Source organism: Pteropus medius, unplaced genomic scaffold, assembly GCF_902729225.1.
Source record: "Pteropus medius unplaced genomic scaffold, Ma_sr-lr_union100, whole genome shotgun sequence".
Taxonomy (NCBI): Eukaryota; Metazoa; Chordata; class Mammalia; order Chiroptera; family Pteropodidae; genus Pteropus; species Pteropus medius.
The window spans coordinates 4,052,438-4,075,326 of NW_024350924.1; the positions used below are offsets into that span (position 1 = coordinate 4,052,438).

The 22,889-nt window shown below is 45.5% G+C and overlaps 1 protein-coding gene across 1 annotated transcript; it reads left to right on the forward strand.

Moving 5' to 3' along the window:
• Positions 1-13,352: 13,352 nt before the first annotated feature.
• Positions 13,353-21,830, forward strand: DDX20 (DEAD-box helicase 20). The gene is made up of 11 exons (XM_039841191.1): positions 13,353-13,689; positions 14,081-14,175; positions 16,063-16,231; positions 16,814-16,928; positions 17,051-17,193; positions 17,304-17,442; positions 17,540-17,598; positions 18,222-18,304; positions 18,670-18,775; positions 18,886-18,987; positions 20,001-21,830. Exons 1-11 carry the CDS (start codon positions 13,389-13,391, stop codon positions 21,158-21,160), a joined length of 2,472 nt encoding a protein of 823 aa, XP_039697125.1. The 5' UTR covers positions 13,353-13,388; the 3' UTR covers positions 21,161-21,830.
• Positions 21,831-22,889: the final 1,059 nt, after the last annotated feature.

A 22,889-nucleotide genomic window follows, 5' to 3' on the forward strand; every position in this document is an offset into this window, starting at 1 on the left:
CTCGGCAGTTCTTTTGAATTCTGGAAATGTTCACAAAAGTGGACTCTGAAAGTGCGGCTCTGCCCCACCTCCGAGTGTAGGGTCCTGGCCGCCCACTCCTAGATCGGAGCCGAGGAGCCGCCGCTCGGGCCATTCACTTATTCACACAGAGCAATGGAGGCTCTGCTGTCCTCCAGGTGGCAGGTCCGGGGACACTGAATGGAACAGGCGAGGTCTCTGCTCTCAAGAACGTGCATGGGACGAGGGCAGGAAAGGGATGAGACAAAAGAGTTAAAAACAAAACACTGTAACTTTAGGTAGTGATTTTTTATAAAAACATAAAACGGAGTGACGGATGGAGAATGCTTTCATCAGGTGGGCATGGAGTGGAGGAACAGGCCTTTCTCGTGCTCGGTGCCTTGGCGGCGGCAGTTATCCAAACTCTTGGGAAGCGCTCTGTTAGCTTAGAGATGAGAGGGGGACTCGAAGATGCTCCGATTCTACTCTATAGCCGCAGCCCGAGCACCCGCGGCGTGCGAGCTTCAGCCAGGCCCTGGGCGGCAGAGTTGCTCAGATCCGCCCGAGAGGTGTCGCAGACTCGCCGCGAGCTTCTCTCCGCGGAGCTCAGGACCCGCCCCGCCCGCCTCCGAGCGCACCGCGCTGCGGTTCCCAACCGGTGCCAGGCGCCGCGCCACCCCGCCTGGCCCGCGGCTGGACGGCGGGGGCGCGGCAGGGCCCGAGAGGAATTAGGGCAATTAGCGATGTGTTGTTTCAAGGTAATTAACGGGAAAGTGAGCCCCGGGCAGAATTTGGGATCTCTGAGCGAGACAGAACGGTGAGGACGCCAGAGAAGGATGCAGGCCCTGCGGTGATTCCGATCCGTGTCAGCGAAGAGCGCCACTTCTGCTTACTATTGAAAGGTGAGAGGGAGCAGGGATTAAAAAAAAAAAAAAGAACATCTTTAGACGCGATGGCCTCAGCTTCACCCCAAGTCCTCGGTAGATTATAGTGGACGTGTCCACGTGTTTCGGCCTAGCCCGGAGGGCCGGGTTTGGACGAAGGTGGGGCAGCCGTCGCTGAAGGATCGAGGACAGAAAGAAGAGGCGCGGGGTGAGTCACAATCCGGTGCGAAGCCTGTGCCTCGGTGCCCTCGCTCCCTTCGCAGTCGCTGTTCAGGATCCCGCATGGGTCCGAAAACGCGACGGGAGCGGGATGGAGCTGAGAATCTGCTCAGGCGTTTCCAACGCGCCCTGGGAGAACCCGAAGTTACATTTATTCTCCTGTCCCTGCGGCCACCACCCAGGGGAGTCCCATCCCACCCTCCGGCTGCTTTGCAGTTGTGAGCCGAGATCCCCAACGGGTCCGTTCCATGGGACAGAGGAGTGTTCAGAGTGGGAGCCAGCCCCCCAGGAAGGAGCCGAACCAGTTCTGGAGTTGCATCCTCTGGTATTGGGATAGAAAGGGGAGCCTGGCCATGTCCACCAAGGAAGCCTTACGAGGGGAGAAGCGCCCCAAGAGAGTTCCCCAACCCCGGAGACCGAGCCTTGCTCCGTCTGTCTCCAGCATCCAGCTCAGTGGTGGCTGTAAGAGGCACAGACTAAACTTGTGTGGGTCTGTGGTTGAAGCTGAAATAGTCTTCAGAATCAAGTTTAAACCCTGGTTTTCGCCAGCCCTGAGATTCACAGACTAGAATCCTCTTAGACATGGATGTAGGACAGTGGCTACAGTTAAAACCTCAGGGGATGCAGCTGATATCTTTGCAAGAACTTAGGAAGGACTAGGAGGTTAGGTCTCCCAGACTGCTGACAACACGTGATGACCTTGCACCAATGCTTTCCTTCTCCTGGCCTCAGTTTCCCTTGCTTCTAGCTTAAACCTGTGTGAATCTAACACTTTTATACTCTTTTTGAAACTCTACTTTGACAATGATCCATGAAGTAGTCGGAACAAGTGGAATTCATCTTAGAGAAGAATATGTTGTTAGTAAAGCCAGATCGCATTCCATCCACTTTTAAGGAGATGGCAAAAAATAAATAAATTTTTTTTTACATTATGGTCATCTCACTGTGGCGCTCAAAAGAGAGGTCTCAGACAGGTCAGAAGTGCTATTATTCTGTGGTTCCCACAGGACTTTGGGAGACAATTACTGTCAAACTCTGCAATCCCTTCATGCCGCTGAGCCATTGCAACTTTCTTGCTCCCCTGCCTCTGAGAAGGCCATCACGTGGGCGGGGGGCCAGGTAGTTTCTCTCTACCTTACTTGAATAGGTCATTTGAGGAGAGCAGGAGGCAAGAGTAGAAAAAGAACTCCTTTCTACTTCTTCCTTCCTTCCTTCCTTCCTTCCTTCCTTCTTCTTCTTCCTTCCTCTTCCTTCCTTTCCTTCCTTCCTTCCTTCAGGGTTTAGGTGGTAGAGAATAAAACCTGTTGCCATGGTTATATAAACATGGGTAAATATTCCTAAGCTGAGGATGGAGGATGGAGGACATGATTCATTTTTGCTGAAGAGGAATCAAATGGTTCAGCCTCCTCCCTCATGCCCTCACCGCCTTCCCCCCCTGCCCCCGCCAACTCAACCTCGAGGGAGGATGAGATTACCTAATTTGAAAAGGAAGAATAATTCAAAGGTTTTAGGATTGATTGTGAACATGCTTTCTCAAAGCCCTCTGGAGCTGGGACGGAACCTTCTGTAGGCATCTCAGCATTTGCCCTCTGCTGATGGGGATAAGAGAATGGTGGGCCCTTTTCTTGAGGGAGAGGGTACAGCTCCTGGAAATGGTGTCTGAGGGTGTCAGACTCTTAGGGTTTGCTCAGCGTAGTCAGGGAGGGTGGCTCCTCTGTCCCACTGCCAGAGCCTGAGGGTCCTGGCACTGACGACTGAACTCAAAGGGAGGGGCAGATCCGGCTGTGCCCCAACAGAGCTCAGACCCTAAACGAACAATGGAATCACTGCTATTCTCCTGGCTCCAGATCCACGGCCCCCACCTGGAGGTCCCCACCCATCAAGTCCTAGCCAGCTCTCGAAGACGCACCCCTGGGTGAGGCGGTGTCCATCTCATCTCCACTGGGAACAGAAGAGCTGGGGAGCTCACCCTGGTGTGAGGAAGGAGAAACGTGGCCAAACACACCACAGTCTGGAAACCTCATCATAACATCCCCCTCCCAAAGGTGGGATTCACGTCCCCATTGCTCTCATGCCTTGGCCCCTTGTTGCTGCCATCAGCCATTATCCTATTCCCAGCTCCCCCCAGGCCTCCTGAGCACCAACAGGAAAGGCTGACCCCAGAGATAAGCACGTGCTGTTGGAATGTGTTCAGATATCACTGCAGAACTGATTCTCTCCAGGCAGAGGACCTCGCCTGACCAGCAGACCCAGAGATGCTGAGCAGAGACTACGTGTCTGAGTGTGAACACACTGGATGGTGGGGGAGGAGCTAGACAGAGGCCTAGTTCTTGAAAGAAGCTAACTCCTAGCTTTCATGACATCTTCCTCTGTCATCTTAGAGGATGAGGCTCTCTGCCTCTTACAATCTCAGCACCAGGGGAGGTAGCAGAGGAACAAAGTGGCTTATATGTTGGGAGGCCTCTCGGTTCCAAAAGAAAAATTCTCTTTGGGTTTTAACTAAAACTCTTTTGACTGAGTGGAGGAATCAAAGACTCTAGTCATAAAAAGCTCTTAGATTTTGACGTCTTCAAACACAGAGTGTCATTCTCCCCACTTATAGACGGAGCAACTGAGGCCCAAAGAGGTGGGTCTGGATGGTGAGGGAATAAAGTCTCATTGTTTCCAAGGTAACATCTTTCTGCTACCTGACTGCAAAAAGCAGGAGGGATGTGCCCTCCAGTGGATTACTGAGATTACTAGAGCGACGGAGTGAGAGCCAGTAGTTCTCCATCCATAGAATCACCATCCCTTTTGCACATAGTGCTAACCTAGTCACCATGCTCACAGCCTTAACTTCTTTACAAAGTCACTGGGCTTCAAGACCAGGCTGTCGACTATGCCGGTGCTAAAACTTTTTGGAGGGAGACAGAAGGAAGTTGTTGTAGGAAGAAATAGCAGTACAGTCAGTCCTTACTCAACGTCGTCGATGGGTTCTGTGACTTTAAGCAAAACCACTTTTACTATAGGCTAATCGATATAAACAAAAGTCATGTTCCTGTGGCATCTCATAAAACGACGTTAAATGAAATGACATTATTCGAGGACTTGCTATATAGTGTTTTGAGAAAACTCCATGTATGAATGGGCTATCTCACCTGAACAATTCAGAAGGAATTTTAAGTGCAAAATTAGACTAGTCCAAATACTGAACTGTTGTTAGTCTATGGGCTGCTACTGAGACCTATGTGGAATGAGTTGTGGTTGTGGGCCTGCTGCTTACGGTGCCTGAACAATGGTCTCATTGCTCCTTGGGCAGCAAATATCTCCATTTTGCAAACATTTGCTGAAAAAGCAAATATTTTTCAACTGCAAAACACCTGAAGAATGTGAGGGCTAAAGGAAATACATATGGAATTGGTACAAACTAAGGCTGATCGATATGCTGCTCTGACAAGGAGAGTGATTTGCTCAGCAATCTCCAGGGGACATCCTGCCACGTCGGACTCCCTGGGAGCCCAGTGCTGGCTTCCTGTGGCCTGGCCACGGCCCGAAACTCAGAACGAAGGCTCGTTTTGTTATACACTACTTGGCCATCTCCATCGGCTTCTGGGAGCTGTTAGCAAGGACCAGGGTTGGCAGCCTGCCAGGGAGAGACTGTCAGTAAGAGAGGAAGGAGGCCACCTGCTTCTCCTTCTGAGGCCATGCAGGGAGGAGAAAAAGAGGTCACTTCTCAGGTTTGGCTTACTGTACATTCTTTTCCACCAGGTTGGTTCCTAGGCCTCTTCTGGTCTGAATTTCAGGGGCCAGAGAGCTGTCTTAGTCCAGGTCAGACCTCAGCCTGGGGGATGGTGAGGATTTCAACCTGGAGATCCTGCAGGAAGCCAGTGCTGAGAGTGACAGCTGCTCCCGTGAGGGTTTCTGCAAATTCAGAGAGACAGATTCCTCTCCCAGGGGTTTTGTGGGGTGGGGGCTGGGTGAGCAGTGACTCTCAGCAAAAGCCACAGTCTATCCTGAGAGAAAGCCTCAAGTTCCCAGAGCGGAAAGGCAATGAGGCCAACGAACAGTGTCATCACCTAACAAATGAAGATGCATATTGAAAAATGGGAGCTGAACGTGCAAAGGCGTTTGGGCTTTTCCGGCCTCCGGCCTCCGCCTCCCTGCCTTGGGACAGGTTTTCTTTGCTGTGATTATTCCCCATGAATCATCATCCATAGAAAGTGACTGAGGCAATGGAGAATGAATAATGAACCCCCCAATGGTCTTTTGTGTCTCTGCCTGGAGGGTTTTGCAAATAACTCGCATTTTAATCTTTTTGACTAGAGCCATAGAATTTGGGAGCTGAAAAGGACCTTATAGATAATCAGGGAATTATGACCTCACAGAAAGACCACGAGTCAAGATACATGGGTTTGAACCTCACTAAAAATAGTGCTCCTAACATTTATTGAAGGCTTTCCTTATGGTAGGCGCTGCCTATTCTTTCCAAATCCTCCGAGGCAGGGGCTCCTTCTGCCTCCGTTCCGCAGCCAAGGAAGCCAGAACTCTCCTCCTGGCAGGCAGAGAGAGGCTCTGGCTCCAGAACCCACGCCTTCTCGGTCACTCCACTGCCTCACCCTGTGGCCTTGCACAAGTAATTTTAACCTCTCTGGGTCTCAGTTTTCTCTGTGATCTCTAAAGCTCTCAGACTTGGTCTGCATTTCCTGCCCAAGCATATCATTTTACAAGTCAGGAAATTGTAGCGCAGAAATGTTAAGTGATTTGCCCTTGGTCACCCAGGTTACTAATGGCAGAACCAGCAGGAGCCCAGACCTAGTGATCTCCGGACATTGCCCCTCAGGCAAGCCCTCCTTCCCCTCCACCTCGCTTTGTCAGGTGTTTCTAGAGGAATCCAACTCCTTGCCTTAGAGGAGATCTGTTCTATAATTTCAGATGGATTGGCAATGTTGGATTTGGGTGTGGCCAGTTGACACCAAAGATGAGTTTAGGAAGCTGGTGATATTTGTTTAAGTACCTTCGACCTGTCTGTCTGCTGTGTGCTATCTTTTCTGGGTCAAGAGTGGTGATCAAAATTATGTGATAACCACAGGAAAGAGCCTGGTGATACCATGTCTGGTGTGGCACATACACGTTCTCCCCTGATGGGTGGTGTTTACAGTTTGTCCTCATCGAGCAAACACGTTTGTCCCTCATGGCGGCAGTGGATGAAAGTCTGCTTCTTTCAACTCTTTCCTGTCCTTTGTTCCCTGTCCCAGGATCTGACCATTAACTGGTGCCCTGGGAGGAGGCAGAGTCCAAAGTGTGCTCTGGCAATCGGCAGGCACCATTCCTACCAGCATCCCCACCCCTGTGTGCCCCTTACCGAAAAAGAGATTGGATGGGGTGGAAGTGTCAGTACAGGAATTATGGTGTGCTTCCGAAGCGAGAACGAGGGCATCCTGGGTGAGGCATTATTCACAATGGTGCCATGTATCCACGTGTGTGTGTGTGTGTGTGTGTGTGTGTGTGTGTGTGTCAGACACCCTGAAAGCTCTCACCCACTGGTGAGTGGAAAATTAGCTTTGGCAGGTGAAGAACTGGGTGACAGGTGAGGAAGCCAGCAGGGTATCAGTGTGATCCTTTTACAATTGCTGTTTGCTGGTGTTACTAACAATCCCTCACCCCCCTCCCCTCCTCTGAGTTGTAATTAGGTAGAGCGGCAATGACTTGGAAGGACCCGGGCATGTGGGAGAGGGACATGAGTATGTTAGAATGGCCTCGTGACCTTTGGAAGTTAGCCCTGTGCTTTGCAGGTGGACTGAACTAAGCCAGTTGAGAAGTGGTATTTTTCTGGTGGGCCACAAAGCACGCTGTGTGGTTTACAGTTCTCCGGTGGGTGGGAGAGGAGATGGCAGTCCAGGGACTAATCTAGGCAGTTCTGCCATATGGCGTAACGCTGGAGGTAATATGGCCCAGCACCGGCAGGCAGGGGACCTGGGGTCTTGGACTAGCTCTGCTGCCTGACTCAAGATGGCCCTGTAATCTCCCTGTGCCTCAATTTCTCTAACTGTAAAGTGGGGCAAATAATCCCACTGCTACCTGCCTGTTGTGAAGGTAAAGTGTGTAAAGGCCCTTCGAAATGTCAAACGCACTGTTCCAAACATGAAGCCTGACTGCCAAGGGAATTCGCAGAGCCTGTGGGGAGGCGGCAGTCTGCTTCTGTGTCAGTTTCACAGCCTGTGCTCAGACAGGTACTTAAGCATCTCACATCCATAAATCTCATCTCCTATCTATAGTCAGCAAATAGGGAAAGGGCAGGCTGCTGCTGTCTGATCTTCCTACCAAGCTGGCTCTCAGCCTTCCCTGCCCTCCCCGCCCGGCCCCACAGGCTTGATCCCTCTGCCCTTCCTCATCTGCTCCCCGCCTGTCAGTTTAATTTAACAAGGTTGCGGGAAAGATTTGATTTAATCAAACCAGTTGCTGTATCCATTCTGCTCAGAGGTCCCTCAGTGCCACCACCGAGACTCAGATTAGACAGTGACAATTACTTTTTCTTCCCTGGCTATTACCTCCCCCTCCCTTTCTGTCCCTAGAGGGAACAGGGAGGCAGACCAGTCTCCTGGGACCTAAGAATAGATGCGGAAGATCAAAGAGGGAAGCGGACTCTGGCCTCAGAAAGCCCCTCTCTGCCTTACATGGCCTTGTTTAAGGCTGAGCACCAGCCCGAGGGGTGTGGGGAACAGAAAATGTGAGTAGAGCTGCCTTGGAAAGGCTCAGGGCTGCCTGAGGACAGAGCTGTGCCATCATCTGTGCCATCATTGATGGCCCTCAGAGATTAAACAAATCTTCCTCATTGTCAGGGAACTGAGTAGAGGGCGGGCAGAGGGGATGAGGTAGGTAGCTGTGTGCTCTGTACCCGCCAGACCACAAGCGTTTCTCTCCAGGTGCTCAGCCTGGATTCTGGGGTCTGTGGAGCTGGGAGACAACAAAAAATGGTGAGACTCCATCCACCTGAGTTTCTGTGATTCTGTTCTTGGCATGAAATCAGCAGTGACAGGAGGAGCTGCCACCTGAATCGGGTTCAAGGGAGGCCGTGTGGATGTGGGGGGTGTGTGTGTGTGTGAGTTGTGTATATGAGTGTCAGCAGCTGGACAGTAAGGCAGGATGTCTCTGGTGCAGAAATCTCAAGGTTTAGGGAGTTTAGAATTCCAGAACAAATCTCTCTTCTAGCCATTTAACTCTTCACTTCTCTCCTTTTTCAGGAAGTAGGTGCTCAGCCCCTCTTCTCTCTTGAGCAGCTCCCAGAAGAGAGACAAAGGCCTCCCGAAGGAGAATCTTCACTTAGGCTGATGGAAATCCTTGTTTTCCTTTTGCTCGTTTGTGTCAACATTCTTCCATCAGGCTGGACAACTGACAGGTGCACCCCTCCCCGGGCCCCCTTCAAAGTCCCCTCCCTGCCATTTGTGTCTCTCCCAGATATCCAGCAGACACTATCATCCACAGGAGCCGAATATGATTAGCAGAAACCCTTCCTGACAGCCCCAACGAGGATCCCTCAAATGCATATTCTATTGAGTGCATCTCACTGCGGCTGACAGCCGCTTTATCAATTAAATTCCACATTCCCAGTCTTCAGAGAGGCCACAAGCCTCTCTACCTAATAAATCACAGGCCCCAGTTATTGTTAAATGTCCCATCAGTCTCTAATAAACTCCCTGCCAACGGGAGCAGGTTATTTATTATGCTGCCTGGATAAGAATGAATTGGGCCCCGTTCTCACAAGAAGAAGAGCAAACATGAAGCCTTTCTCCCTAAAGACTGAGGCTGTGGTATTAAATGGGGCAATTAATCAATGTGGGCCTTGAGCAGAGGAGTGTCTGGTCTGGAGAGAGGGAGGATGGCCTGGGGTTCTTTTCCCAAAGCCGGCCAGGCAAATCCCCATGGCCAGAGGTGGCTGTGCGGAGCGCAGGGGCCCAGGCCTTTGCTGTGTCTCTCCCTCTCCTAATTCCTGCATGAAAAGATACTGAAGATATCATCACCCCACAGGCTATGGAGTACATGTAAAAACCATTATTCTCCATGTTGGGAGGGAGCCACTTAGGACTGAGCAGGGTCATGAAACAATAAAATCTGTTTGGAAGCCCAGATATTGTTACTTGATGAACTCGATGTCACTTAAGTTTACTGATGGTGCTAGTCCGCTGAGCAGAAGCACTGAAAAATCTAAGAGGAAAAGAGATCTCGGAAACACATGCTTGCTCACTGTTTGCTGGATAAACAGCATCCAGGGAGCACTGGCAATTGGAAAGCAATGTAGCAACACCTACAAGACCCAGGAGCTGTTAGGTGTAAAGTGGGCTTTGCAGTTACCTGCCATGAAATAGTTCCCAAACTTACATGATGTTCCATGGTCCGCAAATTAAAATCCAAACCCCTCCCCTTTGCCATTATTCAAGCCCCACTCTACATTTCCAACTGTATTTCTCTTTGTTGCTACATAACCCTATCCCGCTTTGGGAGAACATAGCACGTTCATTTCATATTCCTTATGGTGGCAGACAAGGTCTTCCATAATGCGAGATCAATATACCTCTACAGCCTCGTTCCCTGGTAACTGCTGTCATACTTGCCTGGTTCACACCGAAGGTCTTGCCTTCCCTAAAAATATGGTTTCTCTTGCTTCCACGCCTTTGCACGATCTGTTCCCTTTGCCCAGAATATCTCCTTAACATGTCTGCCTGCTGAGCTCGCCTTCCACCCCCACTGCCTGGTGAACTCGTTATCTATTCTTCAGGATCAGCTCAGAAAATCAGCCCCCAGGGCTTCATGAGACTTCAGCTTTGTCTCCTGAAGCTGCTGTCTCCACAGAAGTGCTAAACTCCGGGGATTAGAGAAGGCAGGATCTGTGCATGGAGTTTTTCTCATAGTTCCATGCACACTTTAAACTCGCAGTTCCTAACATTTTTTTGTGTCGCATTCTTCCATCAGGCTGGACCGGTGCTCCTATGAGAATCTAATGCCTGAGGATCTGAGGTGGAGCTGAGGCAGTGATGCTAGTGCTGGGGAGTGGCTGCAGATACAGATGAAGCTTCGCTTGCTCACCTGCCACTCACCTCCTGCTGTATGACCCAGTTCTTAACAGGCTATGGGCTGGGTTTGGGGACGCTTGCTTTAAACTACTGATTCTGGATGGAGATGAGAACAGCATAGAGAAGAAAGCTATTACCAAAAGCTTTTCCCCTCAGTTTCTCAGTTCTTACTCTCCCCGCTCATGGCAGCCATACTTTGAGCAACTAAGACCCTGAAAAATGTCAGTACTGCAATATGACTTTACACCACCTGTGCTGCTTGCATATTTCCTTCTTGATCAGTGCCACCTGTCTGTATGTATCTTTCTCCGTGAGGGCAAGAGCTCTGTGTATTTTATCCCATTTTTGTTTATCTAGCATTTGGCTGACTCCTATTAGGTGTTCCGAATATTTTTGTTGAATGAATACAGAGATGTTTGTGGATTGAATGCAAATAAGAATGTTGCTTACCCTTTGTTGCTTTGGGTGCCAAATATGAAAAAGTGGCTATAAAAAACTTAGTACCTTCCCGTCTTTCCACATTCTCCCAGATCCTCACACCCAGGATGGGCCAGCTTGCGTCCAGGCTTTTATTTATATAGTTTTCCTTCTCTCTGGGTGTAGAAAGCATCGCTGCAAAATGATTGGATGGGGACCATTTGAACCTCAACATCAGTTATGTCTGTCTTACTCCCACTTCTTCAGCTCACAGGATCGCTCCCCGCTCTAGCTCACAGGAGGTGAGGAAAGGCCTTCCAGGCAGTCAGAACATCATAAAGGGGCTGAGGTCCCATTGTGATTTTATCCTGGGGGAGGCTTGGAGGCAGACAACATCCAACTGGTTTCTGTGCATGTAACTCTCACACCTTAACTAGTTGTTAAATGGTCTCTTACCTTTGTGTTTTATCTTTACGGCACCAAAAATTATGGTTGACAGGATTATTGCAATTTTTAACTACTGAGGAATTCACTTTATTGACTTGCGTTTTTAGCTACAGCATATAATTCTCAGTAACATTACTGCAATATCTGTGTCCATAAAACATCATAACTAACAAATGCAATAATAGAATGCTGTTAAAATGATAAATGTGTTTTTTTTTTTCTTTCTGAAAACTAGTTCTTTTGTTTCTTTTGGTATGAGAGCTGGTTCTTCCATAGTGATGGGTGTGCTTTCTATAGAACCACTCCTGTACACACAGAGACCCAGCAGGGACTTTTGAGCAAGAAAGTGTCAGCTATTCAACGTTTCTTAGGTCCACCAAGGGCCTGGTGCTGGGCTGGAGAGTCTGGAGTGACAAAATTACCTTCTTTGAGAAGCTCATAGTTTATTTAGTGTGAGGGTTGGACACGTAAGCAAGTAAATAGAACACGGTAAGAGCTAGACTGGAATTATTTATAGTGTGAAATGGGAGCCTGACACGGGAAATAAAATGGCTGTCAAAAGGATCAGGATCTGAAGTTGAACCTAAATAACCTAAGATATCCACTTAAGAAAAATTATTCCAGCACCTGTGGAGTGGATGGCGGGGAAGAAAGTGGACAGGGAGACCATTCAGGAGGTCGTTGCAACAGTTAGGATGGTGAAGGGGCCTACAACAGGACAGATGCCGTGGAGACAGGAGAAGAGAAATGGATCAAATATTTGGAGGTGAAATTACCTGCACTTAGCGAATTGTTAGAAAGGGGAGAAGGATAGTAGAAGGTGGGGAATTAGAATAATTCCCAGGTTTGAGATTTGGGGATTAGGTGGATGAAGGAGGTGGGGTACTCAGAGGAAGCCTGGGACCTTTAGTGCCCACTCCTAATAGTTCCATTCCTTCATAGGGACAGTTGACGTTTTCTCAATGTTTTCTAAATTTCTAAGCAAAATGCATCTCTAGGACTCCTTTTCAATGAGATTATTATCGAAAGTCCCTCCTACATGGTTTGGAATCTAGATCATCACTGTGCGTGTGTGTGTGTGTGTGTGTGTGTGCACTCAAAGTGCACAGGAGTGGAAGATAATGACTAGGATTATGATCTAAGGACAAAAGAAAAAGCTGGGGTCGGATGCAGAATATCTAAGTTGGAATTGTGAGAAAAATTAGGTTGTAGAAATACATTTGGAATTATGACTAAAACTTTGTTATAGGAGCTCGTTTATTCAATATTGAGCACTGTGTCAGATTCTGATTTTTCCCATTAGGGTTACAGCAGGCAAGGTGGAATAGGTCCCTGTCCTCATTGAGTGGGGGAGACAGACAATAAACACATATAATTTCAGACAATGATAAGTGCCAGGAAGAAAAATAAAGCAGAACAAGGTAATAGAGAATGATGAGAAGGGCGAGGGAGTGGACAGGATGGGGAGCTCTCTTAGGGTGTTCAGGAAAGCGTCTTTGAAAAGATATTTAAGCAGAGCCCTAAAGTAAGGAAAAAGTGGTAAAGACTGCTAGTTGCCACCCACGAGATGGGAGGAGGCGGGGTAGGGCGGAGAGGTAGGGATAGGAGCAACACATAGAAGACATATTAAATTCGAGATATCTATTAGACGTCTAAGTGGAGATGTTGAGGCGGATAGATGAACAAGCCTAGAGTTTAGAGAGAGGTTTGAGGTGGAGATATGAACTTGAAAGCTGTCAGTCCTGTTCCTGGTTCTGATTCAGTTTACTTTTATTAGAGCTCACCGCGTGCCAGGTACTGTGCTAGGGGCTGGGGACGCAGAGATGAATCAAGCTGTACCACAGACACATACCTGACCACTTGGTCAATTCTGTCTAGCCTAAACTCCAGGGGCTCTCTGTGTGTACAGAGCGGGCAGAGAGTTGGGGCGGGACAGGGGAGGGTTAAGGGAGGGTTAGGGGAGGTAACCTCGGAGCCGAGGCACGAAGGTCGGTAGTGTGACGCGCTCCGCGCATCACAACGACAGCCTTGTGAAGTCCGCGACGCGGGACGCAAGGCTGGACGGACCCGCCCACAGAGAGCCAGGAGGCGGGGCGGCGCCCCCACCGTGAGCGCGCGGCGCCCTCTGCGGGCCGCAGGCGGCGACACATCGGTAGCCTTCCCTTTCCTCTACTTCCTCTACACGCCCGCCTTGCTCAGGCCACAGGTTTTTGTTATTCTAGCTGTTTCCCTTTCTTTCTAAGCCTCCGACTTCCGTCCCTCCCCACCAAGCGTGTTAGTGTCTGCGCGAGAAGGGTGCTAATAAAGTTTTCCCTCTTCTCGCTCTCAGGCTCCCCGCCCCGCCTCAAGTACCGCGAGATCTAGCTGCGCGGCTACCATGGCGGCGGAGTTTGAAGCCCCAGCAGCTTTGGGGACCGTGGAGACTGCTACGCCCTTGGAGCATGTTGCCGCACAGGTCTCGGCCCCGGAGCCCACCCCCGGGCCGGCGCGGAGCCTGCGGACGGCTCACGACGTCAGCGGCCCGCGGACCCGCACGGGGGACGTGCTGCTGGCCGAGCCCGCGGACTTCGAGTCGCTGCTGCTGTCCCGGCCGGTGCTGGAGGGGCTACGGGCGGCCGGCTTCGAGCGGCCCTCGCCGGTGCAGCTCAAGGCCATCCCGCTGGGGCGCTGCGGGCTCGGTGAGGGCCGGGGCTATGGAGAGGCCGAGGCGGCGTGGCCCGGGAAGAGCCCCAGTGCGGCCGCCAGTGCGGGGCTCTGCCTGGGGCGAGGCGCTGCACGCGTTCGAGCCTCACTTTCCTCTTTTTGTAAAACAGAAGCTCAGTATTGAGTTTGAAGATAGTTAAGGTTCTTTCCACACAGATAAGTGGTTCCGAGTTTGAGAAGATAAGCAGTAGAGGTTCAGGGAAGAGGCACGTTCCTGGATATGGCCATGCGTTTTTGAGAGTTAACTAAAAACGAAGGTGTCAGCTAGGTGATTTCTGGAGACCCTTCTAGCTCTGTAATTCATATCTGGTACCTAAGCGTCTTCGGTCAGTACTGGCTAGTGATATGTATATTTTTTCTTTTCAGACTTAGTTGTTCAAGCTAAGTCTGGCACTGGGAAAACCTGCGTATTCTCCACCATTGCTTTGGACTCTCTGATTCTTGAAAACTTAAGTACCCAGGTGAGTTAAGGTCAGAGGACCCAGAGGAGGGGGTGTAATGTGAATTTTAGCACACTCTGATGAAATAGCTAGTAGCTCCTCAGAGGTAGACGGGCATTTGATGAATGATTAAGTTAAGCTATACGAAAAGTATAAAAGTAGACATGAGTGGCGATTGCGTGGTGACCAAGGACGCATTGTTAGTGTTAGAAGTCTGGAGTTTTTCTATTATTAATGCACTTTGAATAGAATGTCTGTCCTGTGTGTGTCAATTTTGTCATTATTTGAGAATACAGATACTCTCTTTTACTTACCAATCAGACTTTGGTGAGATTTAACGTTTGGCCTGATTCATGGTAGTGTGGTAGTGTGGTGCTCTGGCTGTTGCTGGTAACTACAGGTGGTTCTCATAGCTCTCTGAGTGTATCATTGACCTGGCTTGTAGGTTCTCATCGAGAGTACCTAGAAGCACTTAGATCTCATAGAGTAGATCTAAGATGGCCTTACTCAAATTAATAGGAGATTTGGGTTTGGAGATCATTTCTTCAACAAAGATTTGTTGAGCCCATATTAGGTATAAACATTATTTCAGGCATTGGGGATACAAAGATGAATCAGATATGATCCTCAGAGTCTTACTTTGTGGTTCAGTAATTATGACAGACTGTATGTATTTCAGGTTCTCAGTCATGTATATCTGATGCTGTTTCTTCAATAGTGGTTTTTAATCCAGATGCCATAGGACAGGGGTCCCCAACCCCTGGACCGTGGACTGATACCAGTCCATGGCTTGTTAGGAACTGGGCCGCACAGTAGGAGGTGAGCGGCAGGCTAGCGAATGAAACTTCATCTGTATTTGCAGCTGCTTCCCAGCGCTAGCATCACCACCTCAGCTCCACCTCAGATCATCAAGCATTAGATTTCTCATGGAGCACTAGTCCGTGGTGCCAAAAAGGTTGGAAACCGCTGCCATAGGAAATCCTTCTATTTCCCAAAGACTTGGGCTATTCTACTTGTGCATTGAGATATATTTGAGATTTTGGCTTCTGAAAATTTGGCAACAGGTGAAATGTCAACTCCCTTAATAAGTTTCATAAATAAAATTGGCATTTTTTAATATAAAATCTTTTCTTGTCAAAGTAATACATATTCATTTTTGAAAACTGGGAAAATTTGGAAAAATAAGTGCCAGAAAACAAGTTTTAAGCAGTTTTTTCTTTTCATAGTTGAGACCACTTAGTTTCACCTTCTCTGCCAACAGTTTTTTGTAATGTTCTCATTGTGATGCCCAAGGCCTTCCATGACCTAGCCTCTGGAGTTAGATCTTTGATCTTTACTTTCCCTGTAATTCTGTCCAGCCACAGGGGCCTCCTTGCTGTTCCTCAAACACACCAAGAACGCTGCTCTCCTAAGGCCCTTGCATTTGCCTCTCCTGCTTCCTGAAGGCGCTTCCCAGGCGTCACACAGCGCGCTCTACTCTGTCATGTACATTTGGGTGTCTGCTCAGCTGTTACCTCCTCAGAGGGGCCTTCCTTGATCACCCCATTTAAATGACTCTTTTGTTGCTTCTTTCTCTTTTCCCTGTTTGATTTTTCTTCATAGCACTTTTCATTACCTGCCATTATTTGTATATGCTCGTTTATTGTATGTCTTCTTATCATTTCAAGAATGAAAAGTGCCATGAAAGCAAGGACTGTACTGTTAACTGTTGACGCCACAGAAACTCATATGTTACCTAGGTTCTTATTTGTTTGTTGAATTAATACATGAATAAATGAATAGTTTCCTTTGTCCATAAAACCTCATTTAAAGTGATCATTTAAAGGAAAAATAGTTTATTGTATAATGAGTGTGCCAATCACATGTATTTATTCCACTGACTCAAAGATATATTTTACATTTTCTTAGATTTTGATCTTGGCTCCCACAAGAGAAATTGCTGTACAGATACATTCCGTTATCACAGCCATTGGAATAAAAATGGAAGGCTTAGAGTGTCATGTCTTTATTGGAGGGACTCCATTATCACAAGACAAAACCAGACTTAAAAAGTGTCATATTGCCGTTGGATCTCCTGGTAAGATAGCAAATGCTTGTTCATAACTGGGGCTTTTAGGAACTGAACACTTTTACTGTAACAATAATATGGGAATCTTTGGATAACTATGATAATTATTTTGAGGATTAGAAATGAAGAGCCTTTGACTAGTGAGAGATAGACACGTGACTGGATTACCAACAGCATTTTCTAAAGATGTTTAAGAACACATATGGGATAGGTTTCTGAGAAGAGGATGAAGCAGATGACTTTCAGGAAGCCATTCTAAGCCATGGATTGAGATTGTTCTTTGCTGCTTTATTAATCAGTTTTGAATCACTTAGAATTAATCTAGCATCCAGTGCCTTAGCATTCAGGTCTTTTGATAGGAGTAGTGTTTATTTTCCATACTTATTGGTGATGAAATATGAGGGAAAATAATGGATTTAGGCAAGATCAGAACTCAAGATTTCTAATTTGTGGCTTAGTGCATAAATGCACAATGAGGGTTGGGTCGGGAAAGTCAGCAGTACAACCTTTGAGTAAGTAGAGTGACAACATTGGCTGAGATGTGCATAAATTTGGTGCATCATAAATATTTCAATTTTTTAAAAAATTTAGGCAGAATTAAACAACTGATAGAGCTTGACTACTTGAACCCAGGCAGTATACGTCTCTTTATTCTGGATGAAGCAGATAAGCTATTAGAAGAAGGCAGCTTCCAGGAGCAAATAAAGTAAGAAAAATAACTAACTTTGACTATTAAAGTGGTGCCCAAAGTATCTGTCTTTAGCTCTTCAAGGTAATGACTACTGTTTGATTAGTCTCTATGGCATGTGTTTTTCTTCTTTTTTGCAGTTGGATTTATTCTTCCTTGCCTGCCAGTAAACAGATGTTGGCAGTATCAGCAACTTACCCTGAATTTTTGGCTAATGCTTTGACAAAGTACATGCGAGATCCCACTTTTGTAAGACTAAATTCCAGTGACCCGAGTCTCATAGGTATGTACAGATATTGGATACTTAACATTACTGGTTTGTTCATGATATTCTGGAGTTTTCCCTGGTCTAGTTGCCTATCGCTTTTATATTTGCTGTTGACTTCTTTGTAGGTTTGAAGCAGTATTACAAAGTTGTCAGTTCGTACCCTTTGGCCCATAAGATTTTTGAGGAAAAGGCTCAGCATTTGCAGGAACTGTTCAGCAGAATTCCATTTAATCAAGCCTTAGTCTTTTCTAATTTGCACAGCAGGTAATGTACCTTAAAGGGTCATCTGGGGAACTTGTGAAATAGAAGCATAGGTGCGAAGCAATATTTGCGAAATTATAACCCTCTATGTTTTTTATAGAGCACAACATCTGGCTGACATCCTTTCTTCTAAAGGCTTTCCTGCAGAGTGCATTTCAGGTAAGTTCATCTCTTTAATCTTTGTTTAGTATTCTGACTTGAGGCCTCACCCAAGTCAAGAGGAAGTATCGCTTTATGAGTTGTCTCGTGAGTGAGGTTATGCTGAGTCTTCAGAGGAAATTTCAAGTTTGTTTTTCATTGAGATTTGATGTTAATATTCCTGTTTTTTAAGAAGTAACTTGGTATATAATAATTAGAAAACGAGAGCTTAATAATTTTATAAAACAAAGTTTGTTTTTGTCTTTTTAATAGGCAAACATTTTGCTTCTTAACATAACACCTGAGGTGGTGTTCCAGAAAGGGGACGGTCCTGGGGGATGGCCCGGGGTGGTTAATTTATTGCCCTGGGAGTAGTATGTTGCAAATCATGTAGACCTGGTTGTTGTTATATTTCATATGTAACTTTGCAGATATAGTTATATCTGCAAGCATAGCCTAGTCACTATTTAAAATTGATTTTTGAATTTCTAGTGGATTGGCTAACTAATTTCAAGTTGATTGCCTAACCCTGTTTTAAAAGGTTCTGACTCTCTAGGTCTTAACCTAGATTTGTCTGCTTTTTGTGGATTCGAGAAATGTGTATTAGTTTGTTTTTATATGACTTTCTTTTCCGGCTTTTTTAGGCAACATGAATCAGAATCAGCGTCTTGATGCTATGGCTAAACTAAAGCAGTTTCATTGCCGAGTCCTCATTTCCACAGATTTGGTAAATTGCCCCTTCAGTTTGGGTGACTAACGCTCTTAACATATGTTCTGTTATCAGATGTACAGATTTCATCTGTTGTTTTATGGGGTGTATCTGACAAGAATACCAGAAGATAATTGTCTTTCCAGTGCTAGGGAATATGCTTTCATAAAAATGTCTTTTATATTTCATCTGCATTCTTGAAATTAGTCATTAGAAATGAATTCCCTTTTCCTTTGCTCCTAAATATCCCCCTTCCTCCTAAACACCCTCCTGTTTTTAATCTGGTTCTTCGTTATACTAGAATAAGATAGTGTACATTGGTACCACGCCACAGTTAATACAAACAGACAATTTCTCTCTTTTTTTTTTCTCTTAAATTCAAGACTTCCCGTGGGATTGATGCTGAGAAGGTGAATCTGGTTGTGAATCTGGATGTACCATTGGATTGGGAGACATATATGCATCGGATTGGCAGAGCTGGCCGTTTTGGTAAAAAGAAAAGTTTGGGTGTTTTCTTTAAGTAGAGGAATCAGTAATGTGACAGGTAGACTTGGAGTTTTGTTTATGTGAAAAGGATTAACATTTCCTCTGTGCTTTAGGTACTTTGGGACTGACAGTGACCTACTGTTGCCGGGGAGAAGAAGAAAATATGATGATAAAAATTGCCCAGAAATGTAATGTCAACCTTCTGCCTTTACCAGGTATATTTTACCTGTTTCATTTTGCTATCAGAATAATAATGGTAATGATAAAGGCCTTATAAGAATAATAGCTAACACAGAATGCATATCATGTGTCAGGTACTATTCCATGGTCTTTCTGTATGTTAACTCATTTAATTCTCACCACAGTCCTATGAGGTATATGCTATTATTATCTACATTTTGTAGATGAGTGTATCGAGGCATGGAGAGGTTAAGTAATTTGCCTTAAGCTTTTAAAGCTAATTAGTAGCAGGGAGAAGATTGCAAGTTAACTATGGCACATGAAAAATGAAAAATTGTTTTCTACTGTGTTAGCTCCGTTTTTTAGTTTGTAGCCTTGCAATTTAATTTTATTCTTTTTAAAAGGTGGGTATTTTACCTGTTTTGTCACCGTGAAGGTAATTCTTGTCATATTCTCCTTTGTCACTATGGGGAAGGCATAGTATCTTTAATTTGAACACTATTTTGCAATTTTTGAAGTATTTTCTTTTGATTTTAATGAATCATTTGTCAAGCTACTCTTTTAAAATGCCATCTTGGAAACAGTGTGTGTTTGAAACTATTAATGATCTCTTGAAAACAAAAAAACCCTAAAAAACTTGTGTGGAAATGTGGTTTATTTGCTACATATGTTAATACATGCACATTACTATATATGTCTATATGTACATGTATATATATACCTATTCATAACTGTATACTTATAGTGTATACATGACCTAGAATATGAGATACATGGTGATTGAATAAATATAACAATTTTTTACCAATTTATGTTGTAACTCCTTTAGTGATTTTTACAAAGTTAGATTAAACACAGGTCTGGGAGTCCTGTGGATTCTAATAGTTCTGCCTTTGTAATAACTCATTTTATGATCTTTTGCAGATTTCTTTAACTTGCTCCAAGCTTATGTCTTGACTTACAAAATATTTATTTTATGAAATTATTCAGAAAATGCTGGTCTAGGGTAGCTAGAGAATTTTAATATTGTTTTATTCCCTCTCTATAGATCCCATTCCTCCTGGTCTGATGGAAGAATGTTCTGACTGGGATGTGGAGGGTCGAGCTGCCGTGCATACACATGGCTTAGTGAGCATACCTGCCAAGCCCCTAAAAAAACAAATTCAAAAAATAGAGAGACCCTCCCAAAGTCAGAAAGCTCACGGTAACCACTTGGCTTCATCTCGAAATACTTCCGTGTCTGCGCCATCAGTCAAATCAAAAAGTAATACCAAACAAAAGCTGCCTGTGAAAAGCCACTCGGAGTGTGGAATTGTAGAAAAGGCAGTGTCACCCAAAGCACTGGGCTGTGCCCCACAGCTGGAAGAGCAAACGAAGACTTCTGTTCAGACCCCCGTTGAAAACTCTAACAACAGTCAGCACCAGGGCAAAGAAGAATTACCTGTGTCCCTCCCCAAAATTCCCTGTCTGTCTTCCTTTAAGATCCATCTGCCGTGCACTTTGACTTTGGCAGAACTGGTAGAGGACTATGAACACTATGTTAAAGAGGGGTTAGAGAAACCCGTGGAAATCATCAGGCACTACACAGGCCCTGGGGGTCAGACTGTGCACCCTCAGAATGGTTTTGTGAGGGATCGAATTACTGAAGAGAGAGTGCAGGTATTGGCCAGTAGTAGCCAGTCTGGAGACTCGGAGAGTGACAGCGATTCTTACAGCTCGAGGACTTCTTCCCAGAGCAAAGGAAATAAGTCATATGTGGAAGGCTTTTCTGATACCCAGCTGAAAGACTCAGAGTCTACCCCCGTGGATGGCCACACCCCTTTGGAACCACCTCTGAATGGCAATGACACTCCTAACGTAGAGTATCGAGAATCACCTGACATCCAAGTAAAGACAAGGCATAAAGAGGGGGCAAACCAGAGAGCCAAGCAGAGCCGGAGAACCCTTCCTAGGCGGTCCTCTTCTCGATGGCAGACGGAACCCCAGGAAGATGGTTGGTACGACCACCACAGGGAAACGCATCTCAGTTTTCCTGGTACCTATCAGGATTATGAGGAGTACTGGAGAGCTTACTACAGGGCCTGGCAGGAATACTATACTGCTGCTTCTCAGTCATATTATTGGAATGCTCAGAGGCATCCAAGTTGGATGGTGGCCTATCACATGAATACCATTTATCTACAGGAAATGATGCGTGGTAACCAGTGACTAGAGGTCACACTTCAGACCATCCGAAAGTATCAATGAGCGATACCTTTGGATAGCCATCCCCCTCGACCTATAGTAGAATGGCATATAGTGGCATTTTTGAGGAACTTGAAGTGTTAAGGCTTTCTGCTGGGATCCATCTCTTTTTCAGATTGTTTTGACCTTTGATTTATGTCAGGTACATTGCCTTTTTTAAAGAAACTTTATCAATCAGATTCTTGATGAATTTTGGGGGACGTAGAGCTAAAGGTCCCAGGGTGCCATTTTCTATAAGCCATTCCAAAAAGAAATGTTTGAAAAGACTTATACCACTGCTTACTTTAAAAAATAAAAACAGTTGCGATTTGAAAAACGTTAGTTTATGCCGGGAAGTTCTTTGCAAAAGGCTTGGGCTACATTTCCATAGAGGTATGTTCCTGTAGGAATTTGTAATATGGTAGGTCAGAAAATCTCCTTTTAGGTTTAGACAAGGAGAAGTAAACATTGCTTCACACTTTGCCAAAGGTACTCGATTTGACGCTCTTCGTTTTCAGTAAAACTATTGTTACCAGGAAAAATACAAACTTAGCCAAAAGTGTTGACATTGTTCATCTTTTGAGTGTTTTTTGTCTTTAAGATTGTGAAAGCTGCCCACACCTCCATAGTACATTAAATAGCTAAGGATCATTGGTGGCTGTCTTATTTTTGTTTCTCAGAAAGAGAAGCAACTCATAATCTTTATTAGATTTTAGATTCTTTTATGAATCTGATGAAAGCTATAGATAGTCCCAGAAAATTTCTCATTCTATAAACAAGAATTGTGTATGTAATTTCAAGGGGTTCATAGACCCCGCCCTGGGCCTATCTGTGGTTAACTGCCCTACACTGCCAGAGCTGGAACTCATTCTGTTCAAACTCCTCCCACGATGTGTCTTAATCTTGTGTCTTCTAGAAATTTTTCCCAGTTTTTACCTCTAATGCTAGGATCCAAAGGAAACAGTCATTTTCCTGAGATGGTGCATCTATAAATTATGATTTAGAAAAATATAATTGGAAGTTACACATCCCTTCTTTTCTGTGGCAGTCCTTTTATGATTACACATTTGCTTCCCAAACCTTTCTGTGAGCTGTATTTGTGGTGAGAGTACCTCTTATGTATGGAGATATATATATATACACTTTTTAAAAGGAAAGTTCTTTCCTGCGTACATATTTGTCTAGGCAATATGATCATTTTCCCTCAGGACTGTCAGCAAGCATCCACAGCCATTGTCATTTACTGTCTAACAGTCACATAACACAGTCCTAAACTTTGGTTTAACTTGTATTCCTGTCATTTGGGTTGGGCAATGGTAGGCTTTACTTATATGTACCAGTACTGTACATGTATTGCCAAATTAGAATGAATGAATTAACACTAAATAGTAAATCCATAATTAGGTCCAGTGTGTTACTAAGAAGTAGAGACTTTAATTACATATTTAAATAAAATCTTGTTTTTTCTGTATAATTGAATATACCTCTTTTTCTCCCCTTTCCCCCACAATGTAGCCAAGTTCACAGTTTGTCATTGCTAGGAGATTTTAATTAGGATACTGCTGCATCTTAATTAGAAATGAGGTTACCCATTAGTCTTGAAATTAATTGGATTCTCTCTTCAGGTTCGTCATATTTTATGTTTGCTTTTTTTTTAATAGAAAAATAAGCTGGAGGTGAGCATATGCATAACATGAAAATACTAATTGCTTCA

Coding starts and splice junctions, on each gene's coding strand:
- DDX20 (XM_039841191.1), top strand. CDS start 13,389: ATGGCGGCGGAGTTTGAAGCCCCAGCAGCTTTGGGGACCGTGGAGACT. Junction 13,690..14,080: donor GCTGGGGCGCTGCGGGCTCG/GTGAGGGCCGGG, acceptor TTTTCTTTTCAG/ACTTAGTTGTTCAAGCTAAG. Junction 14,176..16,062: donor TTGAAAACTTAAGTACCCAG/GTGAGTTAAGGT, acceptor ACATTTTCTTAG/ATTTTGATCTTGGCTCCCAC.